The 21,880-nt window shown below is 36.4% G+C and overlaps 2 protein-coding genes across 2 annotated transcripts in view; one reads left to right on the top strand and one right to left on the bottom strand.

Annotated features, from left to right (window-relative positions):
• Nucleotides 1-21,880, top strand: part of LOC145664453 (uncharacterized) — a 50,039-nt gene that overhangs the window by 1,568 nt on the left and 26,591 nt on the right. The window lies entirely within an intron of this gene.
• The window catches only part of LOC145664984 (glucose dehydrogenase [FAD, quinone]-like), a 146,268-nt gene continuing 141,148 nt past the window's right edge, over nucleotides 16,761-21,880 (bottom strand). The window contains exon 11 of the mRNA XM_081732156.1: nucleotides 16,761-16,897. Within this exon, the coding sequence (XP_081588282.1) occupies nucleotides 16,816-16,897 (82 nt within the window). The 3' untranslated portion in view covers nucleotides 16,761-16,815. The remainder of the gene's footprint in view (nucleotides 16,898-21,880) is intronic.

The following is a 21,880-nucleotide window of genomic DNA, read 5'->3' as shown; positions in this document are numbered from 1 at the left end:
ACCCGCCACTGATTCCAAATATAATTTCAAGTAACAATAGGACCAAAAAAGGAAAAGTTCTGGGTTGTCTCAATAAGTTATTATCAGTAATTTATCGGTATGTTCAAATTTAGAAGAAAACAGAGAAATTTTAAGCAGATGATTTTATAACATAGAGTATATTTCACTTATTTTTCATTACCTCAAATATTCTTTACAGTAGCGTAGCTAGGATGTGTGTTTGGGGGGGGCAATTGTTGAGTTGATTTTAGTTTAGCGTCCCGTTCAGCAGCGAGGCTATATGAGACGTGGACCTACTGATTAACGTGGAATCCGAACCACATGAGCTCCCGCCGGGAACCGAACCCGGGTCTCCCACGCCAAAGGCGGGGGGGGGGCAAGTGCTGTTATAGGTACATATAGAAAAATTACAAACAAAAAAATATGTAAACATAAAAATATATAAAAAAAAATACAAACATCAAAGTACCAAAGTACATTGTCGGACCTCTTTGGGGGGCCGGCCCCTCCGCCCCCCCTTTCCTTCGCCACTGATTCTTTACGAAATCTGTCTTGGACATGATACCGTGATAGTAGACTGTAAATGTTATGCGTTTCAAATTATATCAAACATATTGATATGAATTTTATTGATAATATTAAAATTAATTCTTTCGTCTGTTTAGAAATAACTATCATCCCAAGGGCTTGGGCGCAACTCCCTCACAAGTTTACCTTTCTCTTCCTAAATTTACCATTCTTCCTCCAAAATTTACCTTTCTTACCCCAAATTTACCTCTTTCCTTCAAAAATGTACCTTTCTCATCCCAAATTCACATTTTCACCCCAAATTTATCATTCTGTACCCAAAATTTATCTTTCTAACCCCAGATTTACAATTTCCCCCAAAAAATTTACCTTTCTCATCCGAAAGTTACCATTGTCTCTTCAAATTTTCCTTTCTCATCCCAAATTTACGTTTCTTACCCCAAATTTACCATTCTGTGTTCAAAATTTGCTCTTCTAACCCAAAATTAACCTTTCTCGCTCCGAATTTACGTTTCCTACCCCACGTTTACTATTATGTTCCCAAAAGTTACCTATTTCATCCTAAATTTACCATTGTCCCTCCAAAATTTACCTTTCTAACCCCAAATTTACCTCTTTCCCTCACAACATTTACCTTTCTAACCCGAAATTTAAATTTCTCACCCCAAATTTACCATTCTCACTCCAAATTTACGTTTTGTACCACAAATTTACCATTCTCTCACAAAATTTACCTTTCTCGCCCCAAATCTACCATTCTGCTCCCAAAATTTACCCTTTTCACTCTAAATTTACCATTTTCCCTCCTAAACTTACCTTTCTCATCCCAAATTTACAATTCTTCCCCAAATTTACCTTTCTCACCACAAATTTACCATTCTCACTCAAAAATTTACCTTTCGAATCCCAAATGTTCCATTCTCTTATTTGATTTTACCGTTTTCAATGAAAAATTATGCTACTTTCCCAAATAACTCATGGACGTAATGTGTATCCTAAAAGCTGTCCGTGGGCACCTCTGCGTCTGAATATTTAACTTGGATTTCAATTCTCGAAGTTTCTTCAAACTTGCACTTACAATTGTCTCTAGGTATAGTCACAATTTTATTATTACAACAAAATCATTAAGAACATTTTGTTAATACACAAGGAATGAAGTAACACTCTACCAGTGCTACATTTATATTCTTGTATAAATGTAATGTGACGATTACAAGCGTATTTTTGAACTGAAGAAATGATCATTTATAACAAGCAGAAATTTGCAGCTTAAATCTGTTCAACAACGCATTTGCCATATTATTACACTTGGCATTATCTCTAATGCACTCTTCTAATGCACTCAGGCCAGTACAAAATACCCCATGATCAAGCCACATTTGGCTTGATAGTGGGCCAATCGTGGGCTGATACATGAATAGTGGAAAGAACGATATTGGAGGGCCATTTTTCTTGTTCCTCTTCCTTGACTCTACTGAGGCGATGTTTAGCTGAATGTACGGATGTCTTATAGTTTCTGACTGTTAGTTCTATCCTGGATATCCTACTTCTGGTTTCAATTATTTAGCTCTTTTAGGGCTTGAGCCACGAATACTTGGAAGTAACTATATTAAAACAGTGTACCTCTAGAAATCGGAACGATGCCAAAGATTTTACCGTGCAGATTAGTCTTGACAAGCCAAAGGAGGAAGAAAATATTTATACAGTTCAAAAATAAAGTCTCGATACAGGTATTTTATGATCCTAGCTATATTTCTTGTTATGAATCAAGTTTGTTTTAAAAAAATCGTATATTTCTAATTTTTTATTCGAGGGTCGGATGAAACACCTTTGGGCCAGATGCGACCTTTGGCCATCACTGTCTATAGGATGGGGGAGGGGATAAATAGCAATGCAAATGGATTATAATGAACTACATGTGAGACCCAAATAGTATATCTGTTATCTATTTCATCTTCTGTTTCTCAAAGCTGATGAAAAACAAGCTTTTTGCTACAGTCAGAAAAAAAGATTGATTTTTTTTAGCATTTCAGTGATATGTTGTATTTTTGTTGTCAGCAAACCAGGGTTGAATTTTTGGTAGTTCCCCGTTGCCTTCCACCTCACAGTATCCCAGCCGTTAAAGTCACTCTGACCATCCTTAGAACTAATGTCCAAGTTGCTGCACCAAGCACTATGATTTCCGCCAACTTGGCTACAGAAGAAGACGATACGAGGACGATCTCGTATTAAAACAGAGAAATCGTACGTAAAGACGAAGAGATTAGCTGAAGACAGTGGAGCATGGAAGTTTCTTAGTTGCGGCAAGTGACCTGCCAATAATGGCAGAATGCCTATGATGATGATGATGATGATTAGTGATATGATAATTTGACGATAAGAAAATTATTTGTAAAGGGTAAAAACGGGTATCTTGTAATTTTAAAGCTGAGAAAATCATCAATAGAGTTAGAAATTCAAATAAATTATTATTTACTCAATCAAAAATTAACATTCTCTTCTATCAGTGTACTTCTATTGTCCACAAATCTTAGATTTAGCCAGTATTTTTTTTAAAATTCTGTAGTTTAAATCTTAAAAGTAACTAATTTATCAACGCCATCGTTATATTACTATGGGTAGAAACGTGAAATTTGGACAGAAAGGTCGTTTCGCCCAGAAAACAAGGGATAAGGAAGGGTTTTTGAAATACGTAACCTAGTAGTTGTTAAAAAGCTTTTTGTCAAGAAGTGAGTATGTCAAACTCTGAAGCTAGGAAGATAAAAATCGGTATCTAAACTTCCCATTAAAAATAATTGAACACATGTTTCAGTAGTTTTGTTATAAATTTTTTTATCTAAAAAGGAGAAAAGCAAGCAATTTGTATAAAATTCAAAATTTCCGACTATTTGTTCAGAAAATAACTTATGGATTCGCTTAAGCTTTAGATGTGTAATTTTTTATTTTATTTATTTATTTAACAAACACCAGATACAGCTCAGAGGCCATAATTCGGTATGCAAACTCTTAACTAAAAATAATCGAATGCGAGTTTCATTGATTTCCAAGATTCTCCAGCTAAAGGGGAAAAGGGGATATTTTTTATAATATTAACTTCTTTGCATAAGAAATGCTAAATGTGAGGATTCGCTTAAGTTGGAGATCTGATTCGCTTAAGTTGGAGGTCTAACATTTGGTAAATACCTAGGTAAAACCTGAATTAAAAACAAAAGAAATATGTGTTAACAGTGTTCCCAAAAACTCCGCTCCTCAAGTAGGAAAGAGGCCATTTCTGCAATGAAGTTTCCGGTCCTTTTATTCAAAAGATGCCGAACTTGAGCATTCGCATAAGTTGAAGATGTGAATGTGGTATTTAAGCCAATAAAGTCATTTCAGATTTTGGCTTGGGGAAAGGAGGGGGTGTTCTCCGATACAAACGGAATTGATCCATTAACCATTTATTCATTAAACCTGAAATTCATTCATTCATTCATTAACATTCATCAAACCTTCTAGCCGTGCGGAGAACGTACACTTCTAGTAGTAGTAATGATAAATGATAAGGAACAGTTTATTCAGCACTTATTGTTTGAAATGTCCACCATTTTTCGTTTTGTTCAAAGTATCACAAAAAATAAACAAATAATTTTAATTAATAATGCAGGAAAACATGTAAAAATAATTTCGTAATTTAATAATAATAATAATATCATTGATTAGAATGAACAGATAAAAAAATACAAAAAAAAAATGGTAATAGAAAAACTATCTACAATCTCAAAGTAATTAAGGATTAACAAATGTGTTTATAAGACAGATTTTCATCTAGAGATTTGATTACTAAATTTATGGCTAAAATTCTTTACTACTATTATTACATGAAACCAATATGGTTACGTAGGGAAACATTGAAAACAAAATTTATTACACAAGAATTAACCCATAACCGCCCAGCGTGTTCATATGGACACGCAGATAGGTATAACTTTTAATGCCTCAGAGATTTTGTGTGTGGAATTTTGTGACACGGCTCATAGTGAACACATTACAACAATAACAGCAAAAATTTCGTTATTTTCACATTTAGTACGATCATATGGAACAAACGTAACTGAAAATATTATAAAATCAGGAAAAAAAAAAGTAATTCGAACAGTTATGGGTTAAGATAAATAAAACACGATAAAATCATTAGAAAATGCATTGGTGGAAATAATTAGAGTAGCAAGCCAGGAAACGCAACAACGACCTAAGAACAGCAAAAATCATCTCTTGTATAGTTTGTCGGTATTGTTCAAACTGTCTCTCGTCATGTTTAATGCACAAGGTACTGACTGATTTGCGCATCTCATAACACAACCGAGGATTGGCATCCAATCTCTTGAGTGATTGTTTAATTAACTGTTTGAAGTGTGATCCAAATCCTGCGGTTGCGCGGAAAATACCTCGTCTTGACAATACCTCACATGGAGAAGTTGCATAGTATGAGGTCACATGAATAGGGTGACCAATCTCTTGCACCACGACGACCAATTCTTTCATTGAAATGTTGATTAAAGAAAACCCTCACAAAAACAGCGAAGTGAGGTGGCGCTCCATCGTGTTGCCACATGAACTGAATGTGCAACGAACATTATTTTCAACTGTAATCATCACTTCCTGCACCTGAAGGTATGTGTCGCTGGTAATAGTCCCTTCAAAAAACAATGACCCTATGACACCATCACTCCAAATACCACCCAAAACAACGACACCAGGGACGTTTAATTCTTCTGTCACAACTTCTTGTCGATTGGTATTATTCAGGGGGTAAAAGTGGATCTGAAAAGGTAGGGGGACGGTAGGTAGCAGCATGACGTCACGCCGTCCCCCTGTCTATCTTTGCCCATTGTAATTTTTTAGGAACTGGGGGGCATACGTATTTTTTCGAGGTCGAGGGACGGCGTCTTCCCGCGTTCCCCCTCACTTTTACACTATGTATCACTCCAATAAACACAACTGTGTCTGTTTACGCGACTGTTCATATTGAATGAAGCCTCATTTGTCCGCAAAACTCGTTTCCAGAAGTCTGTGTCAGCTTCGTTCCTTATGAGAAATAACTTATGGAACTCAACACTCGAGTCCGAATCACATTCATGCAACGTATGCAGAAGCTTTTTCCGATAAGTTTCATCTTTAAATCCTTTAACATGTTTCATAAATAGGAACTCCCATTCCTCTTATTTTCCTATTTCCCAGATGTTTTCGTAATCATTCACTCAACTTCTCAACCTTTAGGGCAGGAATGTGTAGCGTTAAACGTAAGGTTTCATTTATTTCCAATTACACCGTCCTAGGTTGTATTTACACACTCACACAAGTAGAACCAACTGGCATCTTAAATATGCTTTTTTCATTTTTGTTCTTAGTAATTTTTCCATGCTCATTTTGACCCACACGCACGTGCATACTTTATTAACAAAATCGTAACATTCTTCTGAACTACAGAATCTACTGTTGAATAGAAAAAGTGAGATGTCAGTGAAGGCACAGCTCACAGATGACGAGAAGAACCCTAAAACAGGGGCAGCGGGGAAAGATCAACGACACGGTCAAGTCCATTTTCGGTTTTTGAGGTGTGGTCTATACTTAGATGTCGTCTGCTACTCCGGGTAATCTGTGTGCTATTCTGTGGTGTCATTTGAAAGCCCCGTGCGAAAAGTGGACGAGCCCATACCTACGTCACACTACTTCTGCTAGGGTTCTTCTCGTCATCTATGAGCTGTACTATGCTACTCTCACTCTTCAGTAAGTAGTTTTTCAAATCCTTTGCCCTGGTGTTCGTTTTCAGAGCATTTCGAGTTTCTGTAGCTCTGCAATTATTAGTTTATCTTTTGTTTGTACGACTTTTTCTTGTTTATATCACTGACGTCAAATGATATTTAAAGCTAGAACTTGGTTTGCAAGTGTTATCAACCACTTTTCTTTGACGTAAAACTGTGTTATAGGCGGTTGCATAATTGCGGATATTAAAATTAGTGATAATGTGAAATTTACAAATGATAATACTCATGTACACGACATCTCATCTTAATAAACCGATAATTAGACATTAGACATTTCCTTTTTTTCTCTTATCCATACTTAAATCAGGGTTCCAATACCCCAGCTTCCTCCATAAAATTAGTTCAGGCGATACGACCTAACTCTGAAACATGGATATTTAGATAGAGAGCGTACTAGCTCCTCTAATAGTTCTTTAACCACGTTTAATATTTTTAATAGTTTTTGAGCTAGGCGTTCTCAAAGTTACGTTTTCCTTGTCTTCGGCATCCCGTAACTTTAACATCAACACGGTTTTCGCTCTATGCTCATACGGACGTTTCTAATTGTTTATGTGTGAGGATTTCACTACTGAATGTTGGTTACATAACAAATAAACATTCTGTATATATATGATTGTGAAAGTATTTTTTTGTGTTTTCCCACCGGAAATCGAACCCGTGACCATGTGCACATTTTTTTTTTTTTTGACACGTGAAGACCGCTGCAGTAAAACATTTCATATAACAACGCAAGCTTGTTTCAAGCTCCATAACATTTGGTATGTTAAAGTTAAAAAAAAAATTATAAGACAAAATTATTATTAGCTTGTATCGGTGTGAATCCTAAGTTTTCCGTAATGTAACTTACGAAAATTTATCATATCAAAGTTTGGTATGACAAAATATTACATGCGAATTAGAAAAGAAGTATTTAAAATGTAATATTTTATCCTACGCATTTTTTTGCATGCACCCTAGATGAATATATATTTTGTTTTTTTTTAAAAAAGTTGAAACAACTTTATTTATTTATTTTTGTACGGTATATATATATATATATATATATATATATATATATATATATATATATATATATATATATATATACTAGCAGCGTTCACCCCGCTTCGCTGCGGTCACCCCGGAACGCAATAAACTTTGTTACTTAGATAATTTTTACTTTTTCGCTTTCAAGTGATATGATAAAAACCATAGTAGATTGCAGTAAATGTTAACATTATATCGCCTGTCATTTATGTTAACCCGCCGAGTGACACGGTCATGCGGGTTGCATATAAATACGTTTATTTTTACCTATGATGAACTAACAAAGGATTTGTACGTTATGGACACTTGAATGGTCAATTATCTCAAGACACTGGTAATTGAAAATTAAAGTGATATGATAAAAACCATCTAGGGTCCAAATCCTAATAACCCCCCAAAAATGAAAGAAATTGGTTCAGCCGTATTAGCGTGATGAGGGAACAAAGGATTTGTGCGTTCTCTTTTATATATAAGATATATATATATATACGGTGGTAGGTAACTCCACCGACAAACTTTGGGAGGCGATTCCTTATACGAAATGAAAGAAAAAAGTTCTAATAAACATGGGCCGAAAAATGCCTCCTTTCAGAGTTATGATCCATTGAAAATTCGAAAAATCATTTTTCAAAACTCTCTAACTTAGAAACTATAGGACCTATCCCAAGCGGTTTAAAGAATTACACAGGAACTAGTATGTTCTCTATCTAAATATCCATGTTTTTACCATCCCCCGTTATTGGTGAAAGCAGGAGTGTCATTTCAGATTTTGCTTGAGGGGGCAAGACCCCTTGATATAAGTAAAATTTCGCGTTTTTCACTGATTTGCTACTATTCTATTGATAAAATCTATATACATCTCAAACTATGTTATTTAAATTTTCTACTTCATGCGGAAGTACTTTTCAACGAACTTAAAAAGTTTGTTATTGAATTTTCTACGTCTGTTTGTGTGTGTCTGTTATTTGCGATTTTTTAAAAAATGTTGAGCCCTCCATTGAATAGAGCATCAAAAACTATCTCAAAAAAGTGATGGAATTTTTCGCGTCACTCTTACCGTTCCCGAGATATTGGCCAAAAAGTGCCCAATTTCTGGAGATGTAAGGAGCCATATCTCGGGATCCGTAAATCATACACAGATGATATTAGTGTTGATCAATACCTAAGAAGATAGTAAACATTTTTGTATCAAATAGTAATCGGAGGCCACTATCCAACAGGCCATTGGTTTGACCAGTGGTCACCAGTTACTATTTGGTACCAAAATATTCACCATCCTCTTAGGTATTTATCAACACCAACATCATCTGCTTACCGTTCCCGAGATATTGGCCAAACAAGTTCGGATTTCTGGAGATGTAAGGAGCCATACATATCTCGGGAACCGTAAGTCACAGGGAGATTATATTTTGCGAATTTTTCAATTTTGAGCCCGTCATTTTGAACATGTCTTCTTAAAGCAATAAACATACCGCAGAACGTTTCAACTCAAACAAAACATGTGGAAAAAGTTTAGTACTCAAAGAAATCATAAATGGATAGATATACAGTATATTACAAGAATTGTTTAATGAGTATAATAATAAAGTACATAGAAAAATAGGTGTAAAGCCTGTGGAAGTTAATAAGAAAAATTAATTCTTTTTAAGTTCGTTCTGGTCTCTTTATTGAATGAAAATTAAATATTTGATAAAACATCCCACGATTATTCTCTTTAGACAAAGGGAAACGGATTATTAAGCCAAGTGAACGATGATGGAAGAATCGGTGGAATGAGGCTGTGGGAGGAAACGGAAGTATAACGAGAAAACCCACAAACACAGTTTTCTCCACCACAAACTTATTTCGCTGGGGATTGAACCAGGGACCTCACGCACGAGAATTAAGCACTTTATCACTGATCCACCGTGCTCTAACGTGTAGTGACATTTGCTAGTTTATTATGTGTATTAAACACGATAATTATATATTTTAATGTGAAATTGTTAAATATTATTTGTTGTTTACAAATAACACATTGTTATTCTTTTACGTGTATGACAGGATCTTGGCTAAAAAAGATTATAGACTTCCCATAGCTTCCCAAGCGGTCGGTTCTTGTGTTTTCTTCCAATGGTATTACGTGTTAAATAAAAGGTGTTCCACTTCTCTCGCATGGCACTAATTTTACGCATTTTACGTTTACCAATCAATGACGGTCAACTAAGTGTAATGGGAGTCTTTTAATGAGCTTGATTGCAATCGATATTTTAGCTCAACCCTATTACGTATAGCATAGATCTTTTTATATGAAAGAACACGTCTGTTCCTGGAATCCATCATTTTTCAAAAATTTATTGGTTGGTCAAAAAAGAAGAGGAAGAAGAACCTTTGTTCAATTTTTACGTAGATATAGAAGAAAGGTTTTTTTTTCACTAATATAATCTATCTACAATTTTGTTCTACTACATTCTTTTAGTTTTCCAGGCATTTCATATTTCTAACCTTTCTAAAATTTTCGATCATTTGGGAAAATAATTGTTCTCGATGCTTTTTGCTCTTGATTGATCGACTTATAGTTACGTCGTTTGTCACCAGCAAGACTCTATAAGACGATTGACTAATTGGTATTTATGTCTTTTGTCAGCAGCGAAGCTATATAAAACGATTGGTTGGTATTTACATCCTTTGTGAGCAGCGAGACTATGTAGAGAGATTGATTGTTATTTATATCCTTTGTGAGCAAGTGGGGACTATATAAAATGATTGATTTGATTTGTATTTACGTTCTTTGTGAGCAGCAGAAGCTATATAGAACGATTGATTGGTATTTACATCCTATGTGAGGAGCGAGGCTATATAGAGAGATTGATTGTTATTTATGTCCTTTATGAGCAAGTGAAGACTATATAAAATGATTAATTGATTTGTATTTACGTTCTTTGTGAGCAGCGGAAGCTATATAGAACGATTGATTGGTATTTACGGCCTTTGTCAGCAGCGAAGCTATATATCAAGATTGAGTGATTGTTTTTTACGTCTTTTGTGAGAAGCGAAGACAATATAAAACGATTGATTGGTATTTAGGATCTTTGTGAGAAGCAAATCTATGTAGAAAGATTGTTTGGTATTTACGGCCTTTGTCAGCAGCGAAGCTATATAGCAAGATTGAGTGATTGTTTTTTACGTCTTTTGTGAGCAGCGAAGACAATATAAAACGATTGATTGGTATTTACGATCTTTGTGAGAAGCAAAGCTATGTAGAAAGATTGTTTGGTATTTACGGCCTTTGTCAGCAGCGAAGCTATATAGCAAGATTGAGTGATTGTTTTTTACGTCTTTTGTGAGCAGCGAAGACAATATAAAACGATTGATTGGTATTTACGATCTTTGTGAGAAGCAAAGCTATGTAGAAAGATTGTTTGGTATTTACGGCCTTTGTCAGCAGCGAAGCTATATAGCAAGATTGAGTGATTGTTTTTTACGTCTTTTGTGAGAAGCGAAGACAATATAAAACGATTGATTGGTATTTACGATCTTTGTGAGAAGCAAAGCTATGTAGAAAGATTGTTTGGTATTTACGGCCTTTGTCAGCAGCGAAGCTATATAGCAAGATTGAGTGATTGTTTTTTACGTCTTTTGTGAGAAGCGAAGACAATATAAAACGATTGATTGGTATTTACGATCTTTGTGAGAAGCAAAGCTATGTAGAAAGATTGTTTGGTATTTACGGCCTTTGTCAGCAGCGAAGCTATATAGCAAGATTGAGTGATTGTTTTTTACGTCTTTTGTGAGCAGCGAAGACAATATAAAACGATTGATTGGTATTTACGATCTTTGTGAGCAGCGGAGACTACATAGAAAGATTGAGTGATTGGTATTTAGACCTATATCAGCTGCACATTAGTCCGGATTACCGGTAGTTCATTATAATGATCTTTCTAATATGGTATAAAATATTAAAACTGAACGATTGTTTAGTATGAAGAAATATACATCATACAATAGTCTGGTTCAGAATTGTACTTAATTTTTTTCTTTCGTAAGTGTAAAAACGATCTGAATCAGCTATCTTTGAATCTTGACGGGTTAATGCACTTCATAAAAACTGAAGAAAATATTAAATGTAGTAACTATTTGTACTTAGGTACCGGTACTTAGAATTTGTGAATTACTTTGATATAACGTGTGTTGTTGTGCACTTTCAACAGGAATATAATATTGCAACTATTTTTGTATTGTTTAACAGTAACAAGTTAAAATAGAGTCATGGACACCATTTTTAGCTGACTATTTTATCTCAAGTAGCACTGAAAAGATTTACCGTTGATAAGGTAATCAATTTATTTTGGTTGCGTGTTCCATTTATAATAATAATAAAAAAACAAAGCGTTATAGAGTACGTTAACATATGTAGATACGTTATTTTAAAGAATGAATTTCCAATTCATGAGCAAAAAGTTAAATCTGATAAAATTCTTAATTCGTTAAACTAATTTAAAATGCTATTAATAGAAAGAGATTAATTAATATTCGAATCAAATTATGTTCAAAGTGCGTTAACATTAACAACAATAAAAAATACTTGAAAAAATAGCAAGAAATAACAAGCCATTAATGATAATAATCTGAATTTATACATTTCTTTTTCGGCTGTAATAATAAGTATTTGTTTTTACCAAGTACTGCGTAATTTCTGTATTCCTCTCCCTCTCTCTCTTTTTTTATTTACAGTTTACTTTTCTGTTTGTTATATAATCTTAGAATTTATATATCACGCACTTCTATGCAAACAAACAAACTCTATAGCCTATGAAACCCGGAGGTTCTATGTTGCGTTCATAAAAGCTCTCCATTGACTTCTATCGTTAGCAAGGGCGACGATCCTTGGGGGTCGAGGGGGCCCGGGCCCCCCAAAGCTCAGGTGGACCCTATTGTATTTATGAATATACAATATTTGACATAATTTGACTGCAATTTGTCTTAAAATCTTCATATATATACCTTCTGCATCTGAATGCCACCCCCCAAATTTACAGAGAAATCGGTGCCCTTGATCGTTAGCCAACTGGATCCAGTTTCTACTTTGTATTTATATTTCTGCGAGATCCATCTCAATATTGTCCTCCCATCTGCGCCTAGGTCTTCTTAAAGTTTCTTCTTTCGATTGAACTTCCAGGTAAAACTTTGAAAGCGTTCCTACTTTTTTCCATTTTGTCTACATGACCTGCCCACCTGAGTTTCCTAGACTTGATGACTCTAACAATGTTTGGTAAACTGTATATATTATGCAGTTCCTCGTTATGAAGTTTCCACCATTCCCTATTCCCGTTATTATTGGGTCCGAATATTCGTCTCAGGATTTTGCTTTCAAATACTTTCAGTCTGCATTCCTCCCTCAGAGTAAGCGACGATATTTCGCAACCATACAACACAAAGGCATGATTATCGTTTTATATATTTTAAGCTTTAAATTCCTCAACAGAATTCGCGTCGACAAGGGTTACACGAATAATAACACGAATTCATTGCTTTTAGTCGGCATTTAATTTTTTCATGATTATGCGTTCGGTTTGTTGATATTGATCCTAGATATTTGGAAGTATCCACTTTATCAAAAGTACTATTTGATATTTTAACACATCCATAATTTGCCGTATTATGATCCCGACGATCTCCAGAATTTAGTTTTCTCTGTATTTACTTCTAAACCCATGTTCTTGCAAGCGTTTAATAAAATCTCTGCATTTCTTTTAATTGTTCTCCTATCACCCCCTATTAAATTTACATCATCAGCATATGCCGTAACTTAGTGAATACCGTTCAGCTCTAGGCCCTGGTTGCTATCTTTGATTTTCCTTATACCGTATTCCAGGACAAAGTTGAATAATAATGGCGACAACGAATCTCGTTGTTTCAGGCAATTCTCGACGAGAAAGCTCCCGGAAAATTTTTTCCTACTCGGACTTTACTTTGGGATTCATTTAAACACATCTTAATGAATCTAACTAGCTTTTTTCGTATTTCAAATTCTGTAAGAATGTTCTACAGTGTTTTCCTCCTAACCGAGTCATAGGCTTTTTTACAATCAAGTTGTCCATTAGTTGGCGTCCGTAAAATTTGGAAAAAATATGGACAATAAGACAAATCTAAAATATTTCATTCCTAATTCCCCTACCCTCCCTGGTGAGCGGAATTCAAGCCTTTCACAGGCAGATCTTGCGATCGTAAACAAATGCCTAAGATCATTTGTATGAGTAGTCTAGAATACAACGTAATTATAGTTTCCCTAGGTTCTGGGGAAAGATTTATATATTAATAAGATATATAAGATTACATATTGAATCTTAATAATGAATTGAATTTTGTGCAATACGAGGGGATATCGAAAAGTTCCTACAATTACATTTAAAAGATGACGAACGTCGAATCCTCTCGTACATGTATTTTATAGTTAGGTCCTTTTATGTTAATCATGAAAATTCTGGACGCGTTGCAATAACTCTTTCTTTCTTTTTCTATTTTTCTTTTTTGCAAATAAATCACTGAAGGTGAAATGATTGACAAGCTTGAGGCACGGAGAGTTATTAAGTTCCTCCATCTTCAGGGGAAATCAGACAAGCAGATCCACGAAGAGATGAAAGAAGTCTATGGGGTGAAATCCCATCCTATGAGACGGTATCCAAGTAGAAACGGCAATTCCAAACTGGGCATATGACCACCGCGGACGCCTCTAGATCTAGAAGACCCCCCCCCCCCCGCCTTGACGGAGAAATTAGAGATCATAATGGAAGACAGGAGGATAATCATTGGAAGTGTTATGTATGCAATATGTATGAGTTATGAGTCTGCCTGGAATATCATTCATAACCAGTTGCGTCTTCAGAAAGTGTCGGCACGATGGTTGCCACCACGACTACTCACGCCTTTTCAGAAGAGAAATCGCGAGGATGCTCCAAGAGAAATGTTGCGTCGCTGTGAGGTGGATGAAGAGAACTTTTTCGGCAAACTAGTAACAATGGATGAAAGTTGGGTTTATCTTTATGACCTATAAATGAAGGAAATGAAAAAAACAATGGAAACATCCCTCCTTCCGACTCCAGAAGTCTGCAGAGAGGGATGCTTTCTGTTTTCTGGGACTGTGAAGGGATCATCATGACAGATTACCTATTACAAACTCTTACTATTGTGCTGCCAAAATATCTTGAGCCATGGCAAAATGCGAACTAACGCTCACACCCTCACACCCCCACGCGTTGAACCACTAAGGGTTCAGCTGTTGCTAAGCGAGAGAAAGCGACTGGAATTCCTTCAGCCGATAGCAGGGCTTGCAACGGAAGACTAGGGATCAAGTCAATGTAGCATATCTATAGTACCTATTATTCTCATCTCCTGACTAAGTTACGAGAGGAACTGTATAAAAAAAAACCGTCATGGATTGGTCATAAAAGGGGTGCTGCTGTTAGCAGAGAATGCACCTGCTTATTCCGCCCATGCATCCATGATGAAGGCAGTTACGGTATGAAATATTGTCCCACTTCCATACTCACCGGACCTAGCACCAAGTGATTTCTTTCTCTCACCAAAAATAAAGCACCCACTCAGAGAACGCCATTTTAACAGTAGGGATGATGCCATTTCTGAGGTTTGATCTTTGGTTTAAAAGCCCAACTACAGACTTCCATAAAACAGATTTATGGAAAGTGAAGAACTGCAGGTAACAATGTGTCCCTATGCGCGGTAATTACATAGAGAAGGACTAATACCCAAGGGCGCCGATTCTGTCCCCCCCCCAAAGGTCATGTGGGCCCCTATTGTATTTATGAATATACAATATTTGGCATAATTTGAATGCAATTTGTCTTAAAAACCTCATATATATAACTTCTGCATCTAAATGCCCCCTCCCCCCAAAATTTACAGAGAAATCGGCGTCCTTGCTAATACCATCATGATGTCAGAGTTCTCCAGAGTGGATTGTCTTCTACGTGATTGCACGAACTTTTTGATACCTCCTCGTATACTTCATTGAGGATTGTTGTGTTAATTGAGTCTTTCAATGTTCTTAACAGAAGCCAAACAGAATTCAATTTCTTATCGGATTGTTATACGTATACTCATAATGTTAGATTAGCATTAATTTTGTTCCGTAACTTGATTATTTACTTTATGTAGATTTTTTTCTCTAAACTTAAAGAGAATATAATTTGAAAAATACTTTCTACTTATCAAGTCAGTAGTTTATTTTGAGACCTGTACTGTTGTACTACCCAAATTATTATAACAAAATTCTTTTTGGATCAGTATAGAGCGTGTGAGGTTCCTAGCTCGCGCCAAGTGGGCTTTGTGGTGAACAAACACCGTATCCGTGGCTTTTCTCAGAATACTACCGTTTTCTCCCATTTTTCTCATTCAATCACCGTCTCCTTTAGCCTGTACGGCATAACGGAGGGACATGAAGCGAAACTTTAAAAACTAAATGTATATCTACAAGAAATCATTATCTCAAAAAGAGTTGAGTTGATTTTGAGTTTAACGTCCCGTTCAGCAGTGAGGCTATATGAGACGTGGATCTACTGATTAACGTGGAATCCGAATCACATGAACTCCCGCCGGGAATCGAACCCGGACCTCCCACGCCAAAGGCACGTACGCTAACCGCTTAACCACGGAGGAGCTCTATCTCAAAAAGAATCTGTGGAACGCGGTCGCTCAGTGGTAAAGTGTTTACCTCTGGTGCTAAAGTGCTCTGATTCGATCTCAGGCCAAATGAGTTTATGGTGGACAACATCGTGCCTGTGGGTTTTCTCGGGGGTTTTCCTTTCCCCTCACCTTCTTCTTCCATCAAGTATTTCATCATCATTGAAGTCTATTGATTATCCGTTTCTTGGAGAGAAGAGGCCATAACCGAGGAACGTAAAATAAGAAATTTTATTTCGAAAGAGATCTATCAAATAATGTAACCTTGTAATACGCCATTTTTTCCCATCTTATACACCAAACAATCATTGGTTTTCCTTAGACTCAATAACTGTGTCCCACAATGAATTCCCATCGGGCTTCTTACTATCCTACATGTTCGGCTTTTCCGTTTCCTGTTTGACTTTCTACGATTGCTTTTACTGTTTTTTTTTTTTTTATTATTTGGTATCCCATCAATTTTTCTTCATTTTCTCCCATCATACACTTCGCTTTTCGCTTTGACAATCCCTTCGAGAATTCATCTAAAAAGGGACATGCTCTCTTTCCTCTTCTTCACTGCTTCTTGCATCGGCTTCTCTCTCCTCCCCCTTTGCGTTGCACAAACGAGAGAACTAGAAAGGTTTTCTTCTCTTTTTAAGGTTTGATGGGTCTCCCGTCTCTAATCGATATGGCAAAGACATTTCTGCTCGTGGTGGGCTCATAAAGAATTCACTATGTTTTGCACCGTTGCCTTTAGAAAGTACTAAAAAAAAACTTTAAAAAAAAATCCGTGATTTCAACTTGAGAGAGACTGTTTTATCAGAATGTTCTTATTCTCGTCATCATTGAGTGAAGTTCTCTCAAGGCAAGTTCCTGACCTGAAAAGGATAAAAGAAAAGAATTCATTTATTAAACATTGCTGTTTTCTTTTTCAAGCCTTGAGACGAATGAATTTAAATTCTGATTTATGCAAGTTCGATCTACACGTAGATTTCATACAATTTACGAGTAAAAACCATTTCTAAACTCACACATTTTCGTTCCGTTCTGTTCCTGCCTCAGTAACTGAAGGATAAGAAGTTATAGGCCTATATTTGATAAGTTTATATGACTTCTTCATTTGCCATAGTGTTTTTGACGAGTGTTGTCAAGTGATTTATAAAATGGAAGTACGAAGATTTATAACTATTCCTGAATATGTACGTATTTACTCTCTACTTTCTGTTTATTTCTGCTTGGTTCTCAGTACAATAAAATTTAACTTCGAATAAATTCTACTTTTGAGGAGCTAGATTTTTTCTAAAAATGCATATTTTTTTGCTGAATATAGGCTAATTTGGGTTAGTTTATGCTAGTTTCAGTTAGGTTAGGTTAGGTTAGGTTAGGTGTTTCACGAGAAGTTTATCATTGTACTTACCTTCACGGTTTTTATATATCGGCAACGGCTTTTGTTTACCTAGTTTTGGCCTTCCCTCGGCAATATTTCTTGTTCCTCCATTATACACACTGCATTTTTATTATATTCACTTCATAGATTACTCACACACTAATTACCCTTCCGTAACAACAACTCGTTTCTTCTGTGTGTGTGTTTTTTTAAACTTGTTTTGTCCCTCCGAACAAAGAATTAACACGTAACTTCCATTACGGATTCGATCACTCATTAAACGGTTTTGAAAGTATTAAAATATACTTTTTTAAAGTACAGGTTGACAATAGAAAGGATCTGCCCTTACAACAAAATCTTGAAGCCATACATCACAGTTTCGCCACCCCCTACTCTGCCCAATAGCATCGCAATGTTTTGAGCCAACAATCATGGCAGAAACGAAAGTAGCCAATCAGACGATGGTAGAAACTGGAGTAGCCAATCAGACGTGTCGATGCTCGGTTGCATTTTGGCTTCACCGATTTAATAGGGTGAAAATACATATGAGCAGATCCTCTATTTATAAGATCCTTGGACAATACTGATTTATTGACTTCAATGTAATCTTCTTCTTCTTCAAAACTAGTAGCATTATATGAATAGGTGCATATGTTATAATTACGCTCGACCTTAGTCAGAGAAGCTAAATACATGGTTCTGATTGGTTGGAGTTATCCGTTTCTCGCCACGTAGCATACATATAGCACAAATCAAACGCCAGCTACTGTCGGTCATCGTAGCCGAACAGGCTAGAAATGAAAATCGCTTTTGGCTGGGTTCAAACCCGCCCCAAGGAAAGTTTTTATTTCTTTAAAATTTTTATAACTCTTGTATCATTAAAATAAGATGAAAATAAAACTCATTTGCCATTGTATGTAATATATAATGCATACATTGTGCTTTTTCCACCATTTACTTAGAGATTTCTGATAGTCCTTACAAACAATGACGTTATTAACTAACAGGAGAGTAAGAAGTGGAGCCCTCGCAAAGCAACGGGTTGTAGGGGGCAGTGGGAAGTTAGAGAGAGGGGAGGTGCCGGAGGCACCAGGAAGGGAAAAGGTAGGCATACGTTTCCTTGGTTTCCTTGGGATGTAGTTAAATTTACGTTCAAGTTGCACCATCCGGTTCTGACGTAATGTCACGTGGCAATTAGTCCATTTTCCTACACAACTTTATTGATAAAAAAAAAGTGATTTACTTACGTTATGAAACATAGCTGAGCGAGCGAATGGGATTAGAAGCCCCACAGGGCTCGTTTTATTCCACGTTTACTCCCATGATAATACCACGTAACACTGCGTCGCACTCGGGTGGTGCAACTTCGTAGTTAACATGTGTACTACGGGGGCGGGCCAACAGATAACTCCAACCAATCAGAAATTGTGTATTTACTTCCTGTGGCTAGGGTCGAGCGCGAAAACAATATATGCGCCTCGGACATATACTCACGTAGGCTACAAATGTAAAATTATCTTACGTATAGCTCGCAAGGAGTATTTTTGAAATGAAAATTAACTTTACGTAAAATATAGATCTAAAATTGAAAGAATCACGAAATAGAACGGAAACCGTAACTCCACATCATTTGTGTTTACTATCGATAAAAGCGACATCATGCGGTACAGTTGATTTTTAGCTAATAATTTTGGCAATGATACATTATTAAAAGACTATCCATTTGCAGATATCTTATTACTTGAATATGGAACGACTGGGTTAAAAAATATAGAAACTATTGTATTTATTTAAATTGCCGATTAGGCATGCGTAGATTCTCTAAGCAAATGTGAAAGGCAAAATTAAATCACGGAGTTCAGGGGTGAGGTACGTCCCTGATTCATCGTATCATCACTGTCTCCCTTAACGTCGGTACATTCTCGTGGAACGTTAAATTAAAAAAAAAAACTATAATATACTTGGATAACGTTGTATAAAGTGAAGATATAAAAAAAATGTGGGACTTCTAATAAGGATAGTGGTTAAGCACATATACGCAGAAATGAGTTCGATCTTCAACTGCAGCCTGTCTTCATTAACATCAACAATGTTCTATTCAGGATAAAATATTTTGAATAAATAGACATGAGGTAACAACAAAATCTTGTCTATACTATTCTAAAATATATAATTGCCCTTGGTATACGAGTACTTGTAATTTTTCCCTAAACACAGCCAAGGGCGCCCATCAGGGGGGGGGGCAAGGTAGGGCGCTCGCCCTCAGAGGAAATTTTACTTCAGACTATCGAAAATCCCATAGAATTTTTACATGTTACATCAAAATTTGAAACTATTTTTGAAACGTCGCCTATACTTGCCCTCCCTTGGAAACCACAACATGGACGCCCTTGAACACAGCTTCTGTAGGCTTTGCTTGAGCTGAAAACTTTATCGCTTTGACTCCAGACGACGCTCCATTCACACGAGTGGGAAAATCATTCGCATTCGCAACTTTTCGTCGGTCTTCGCAGTTCGGAATTCGGAACTACTGGAATTCATTTACACGTGTTGGGAAATTCGCAGTCTCACTCGGAAGCAATGGAAACGCGGCCTTGGAGCTTAGTGTCTATTTCAGTAACAAGGCTATATGAGACGCAGACCACAGCTTAATATGGAATCTCAACCACATGAGCTCCCGCAGGGAATTGATATCGAGCTCGGGTCTCCTGCGCCTAAACCACATATCTTAACCATATAGTCACGAGGAAGGATCATTTAATAATGGAAAGATGCGCGGGGTGGCCGCGGTGGCTCAGTGGCAGAGCGTTCACTTCTGGTACTTGGGGTCCCGGATTTGAACCCAGCCCCCGCCAAGTGAATTTTATGGTGGACAAATACCGTGTGCGTGGATTTCCTCGGAATTCTTCCGTTTCCTCCCACTTTCTTAATTCCACCATTTCATTCATTTCGCATAATCATCGTCTCCTTTAGCCTTGCCGGCATAACTGTGGGACGTAAAACTTAGAGATTTCATTTCATTTTTGGAGAAATGCGCGGAGGACCTACGTGCGCTCTGTCCCTGTCCAACTTCGTGTTGTTTTAGTTAATCACTACAAAAGCTTTGTTTAACTGTGATAATCGTATAGAAAGTAATTGTCGTTTTCCGCTTGAGCAATTTTGAATTGAAATTCCTGATTTCCAGTCGACAAGAGAAGAGCAAGTCGATAAGTAGCCTTTAATTTCGGTTGAAATCAGTAACGTAGCCAGGATGTGTTTGGGGGGGGGGGCAAGTGCTGTTATAGGTACATATAGAAAAATTATAAACAAAAAAATATATAAACATAAAAATATATAAAAAATTACAAACATCAAAGTACCAAAGTACATTGTCAGACCTCTTTGGGGGGGCCCTCTGGGGTATCCCTTCCCTACGCCACTGGTTGAAATAATTGAACATAATTCAAAGAACGGATTTGACGTAGTCACTTCGATTTAGTAGCATCTGGAGAGAGAGTTGGTCAGTCGTGCGACCAAGTTAAATAAGTAAATACAGGGCTTACGGAGAAGACCGAACTTGCTCGAAATGTAATGAAATAAAATCCTTCAGTTTAACATCCCACGATTATGTCAATTAGGCTAAGGGAGGCGGATGATTGAGTCAAGTGAATTATGATGGAGTCATTTGGTGGAATGAGAATGTGAAAGAAAATGGGAGTACCCCGAGAAAACTCACGGATACGACGTCCACCACAAACTTACTTGGCCGGGGATCGAATCACGTACCTTATACGCCAGAGATAAGCGCCCTACTGCTGAGCTACCGTACCCCCCCACCCTCCGAGTTTGCTACAAAGAAACCAGAGTTTGTAGCGTCAAGCAAAACATTTTAACAAGTAGGTGAAACTTTAGCGTTCTCAAAAATTACAATGAGTAAATGGACGATTTTTTCTCTCAAACTGTAGTCTACACCAATTCAGTAGTATACATGAATGGTTACATTACATAATATTTGTTTTACATGCTAAACTATATAGTCAAAGTATTTTTTTTTAACAAAAGATACACTGACCAAAGCTTAAAACACACTTTACTTTAAATTATAATAACGGTTTCGGATAAAATAATCAATCCAAAGCCATGGATAGTCTTACTATCAAAGTATTTTTTATGTTTATAACAAATATATCTATTGTAGGACATTTTATTTGGACACTATTATAAATTGTGCACTTTCTCCTAATAGGCGATATATTTAATGCATTAGTACGCTGGAGTGGTTCATGAAATGTTTGTAGCCGTGAGCGCATTTTCCTGTTCGGAACATGAAGAGAATTTCGGACAATAATATAGGCGAATCTATCTCATTATATATTAGTTTATACAGAAAACAAAAGGAAATTAGCTCTTCTTGCTTCAAGAGAATACATTGAATAGCTTGGTAAGAGTTCAAGATATTATTCGTATCAAGGATAGATCCAAGTGTCTTTATATA

The sequence above is a fragment of the Thermobia domestica genome, chromosome 11, assembly GCF_964235325.1.
Source record: "Thermobia domestica chromosome 11, izTheDome1.hap1.1, whole genome shotgun sequence".
NCBI lineage: Eukaryota > Metazoa > Arthropoda > Insecta > Zygentoma > Lepismatidae > Thermobia > Thermobia domestica.
The sequence above is the reverse complement of the archived record's forward strand: the minus strand, read 5'-3'. Positions and strand labels throughout refer to the sequence as shown.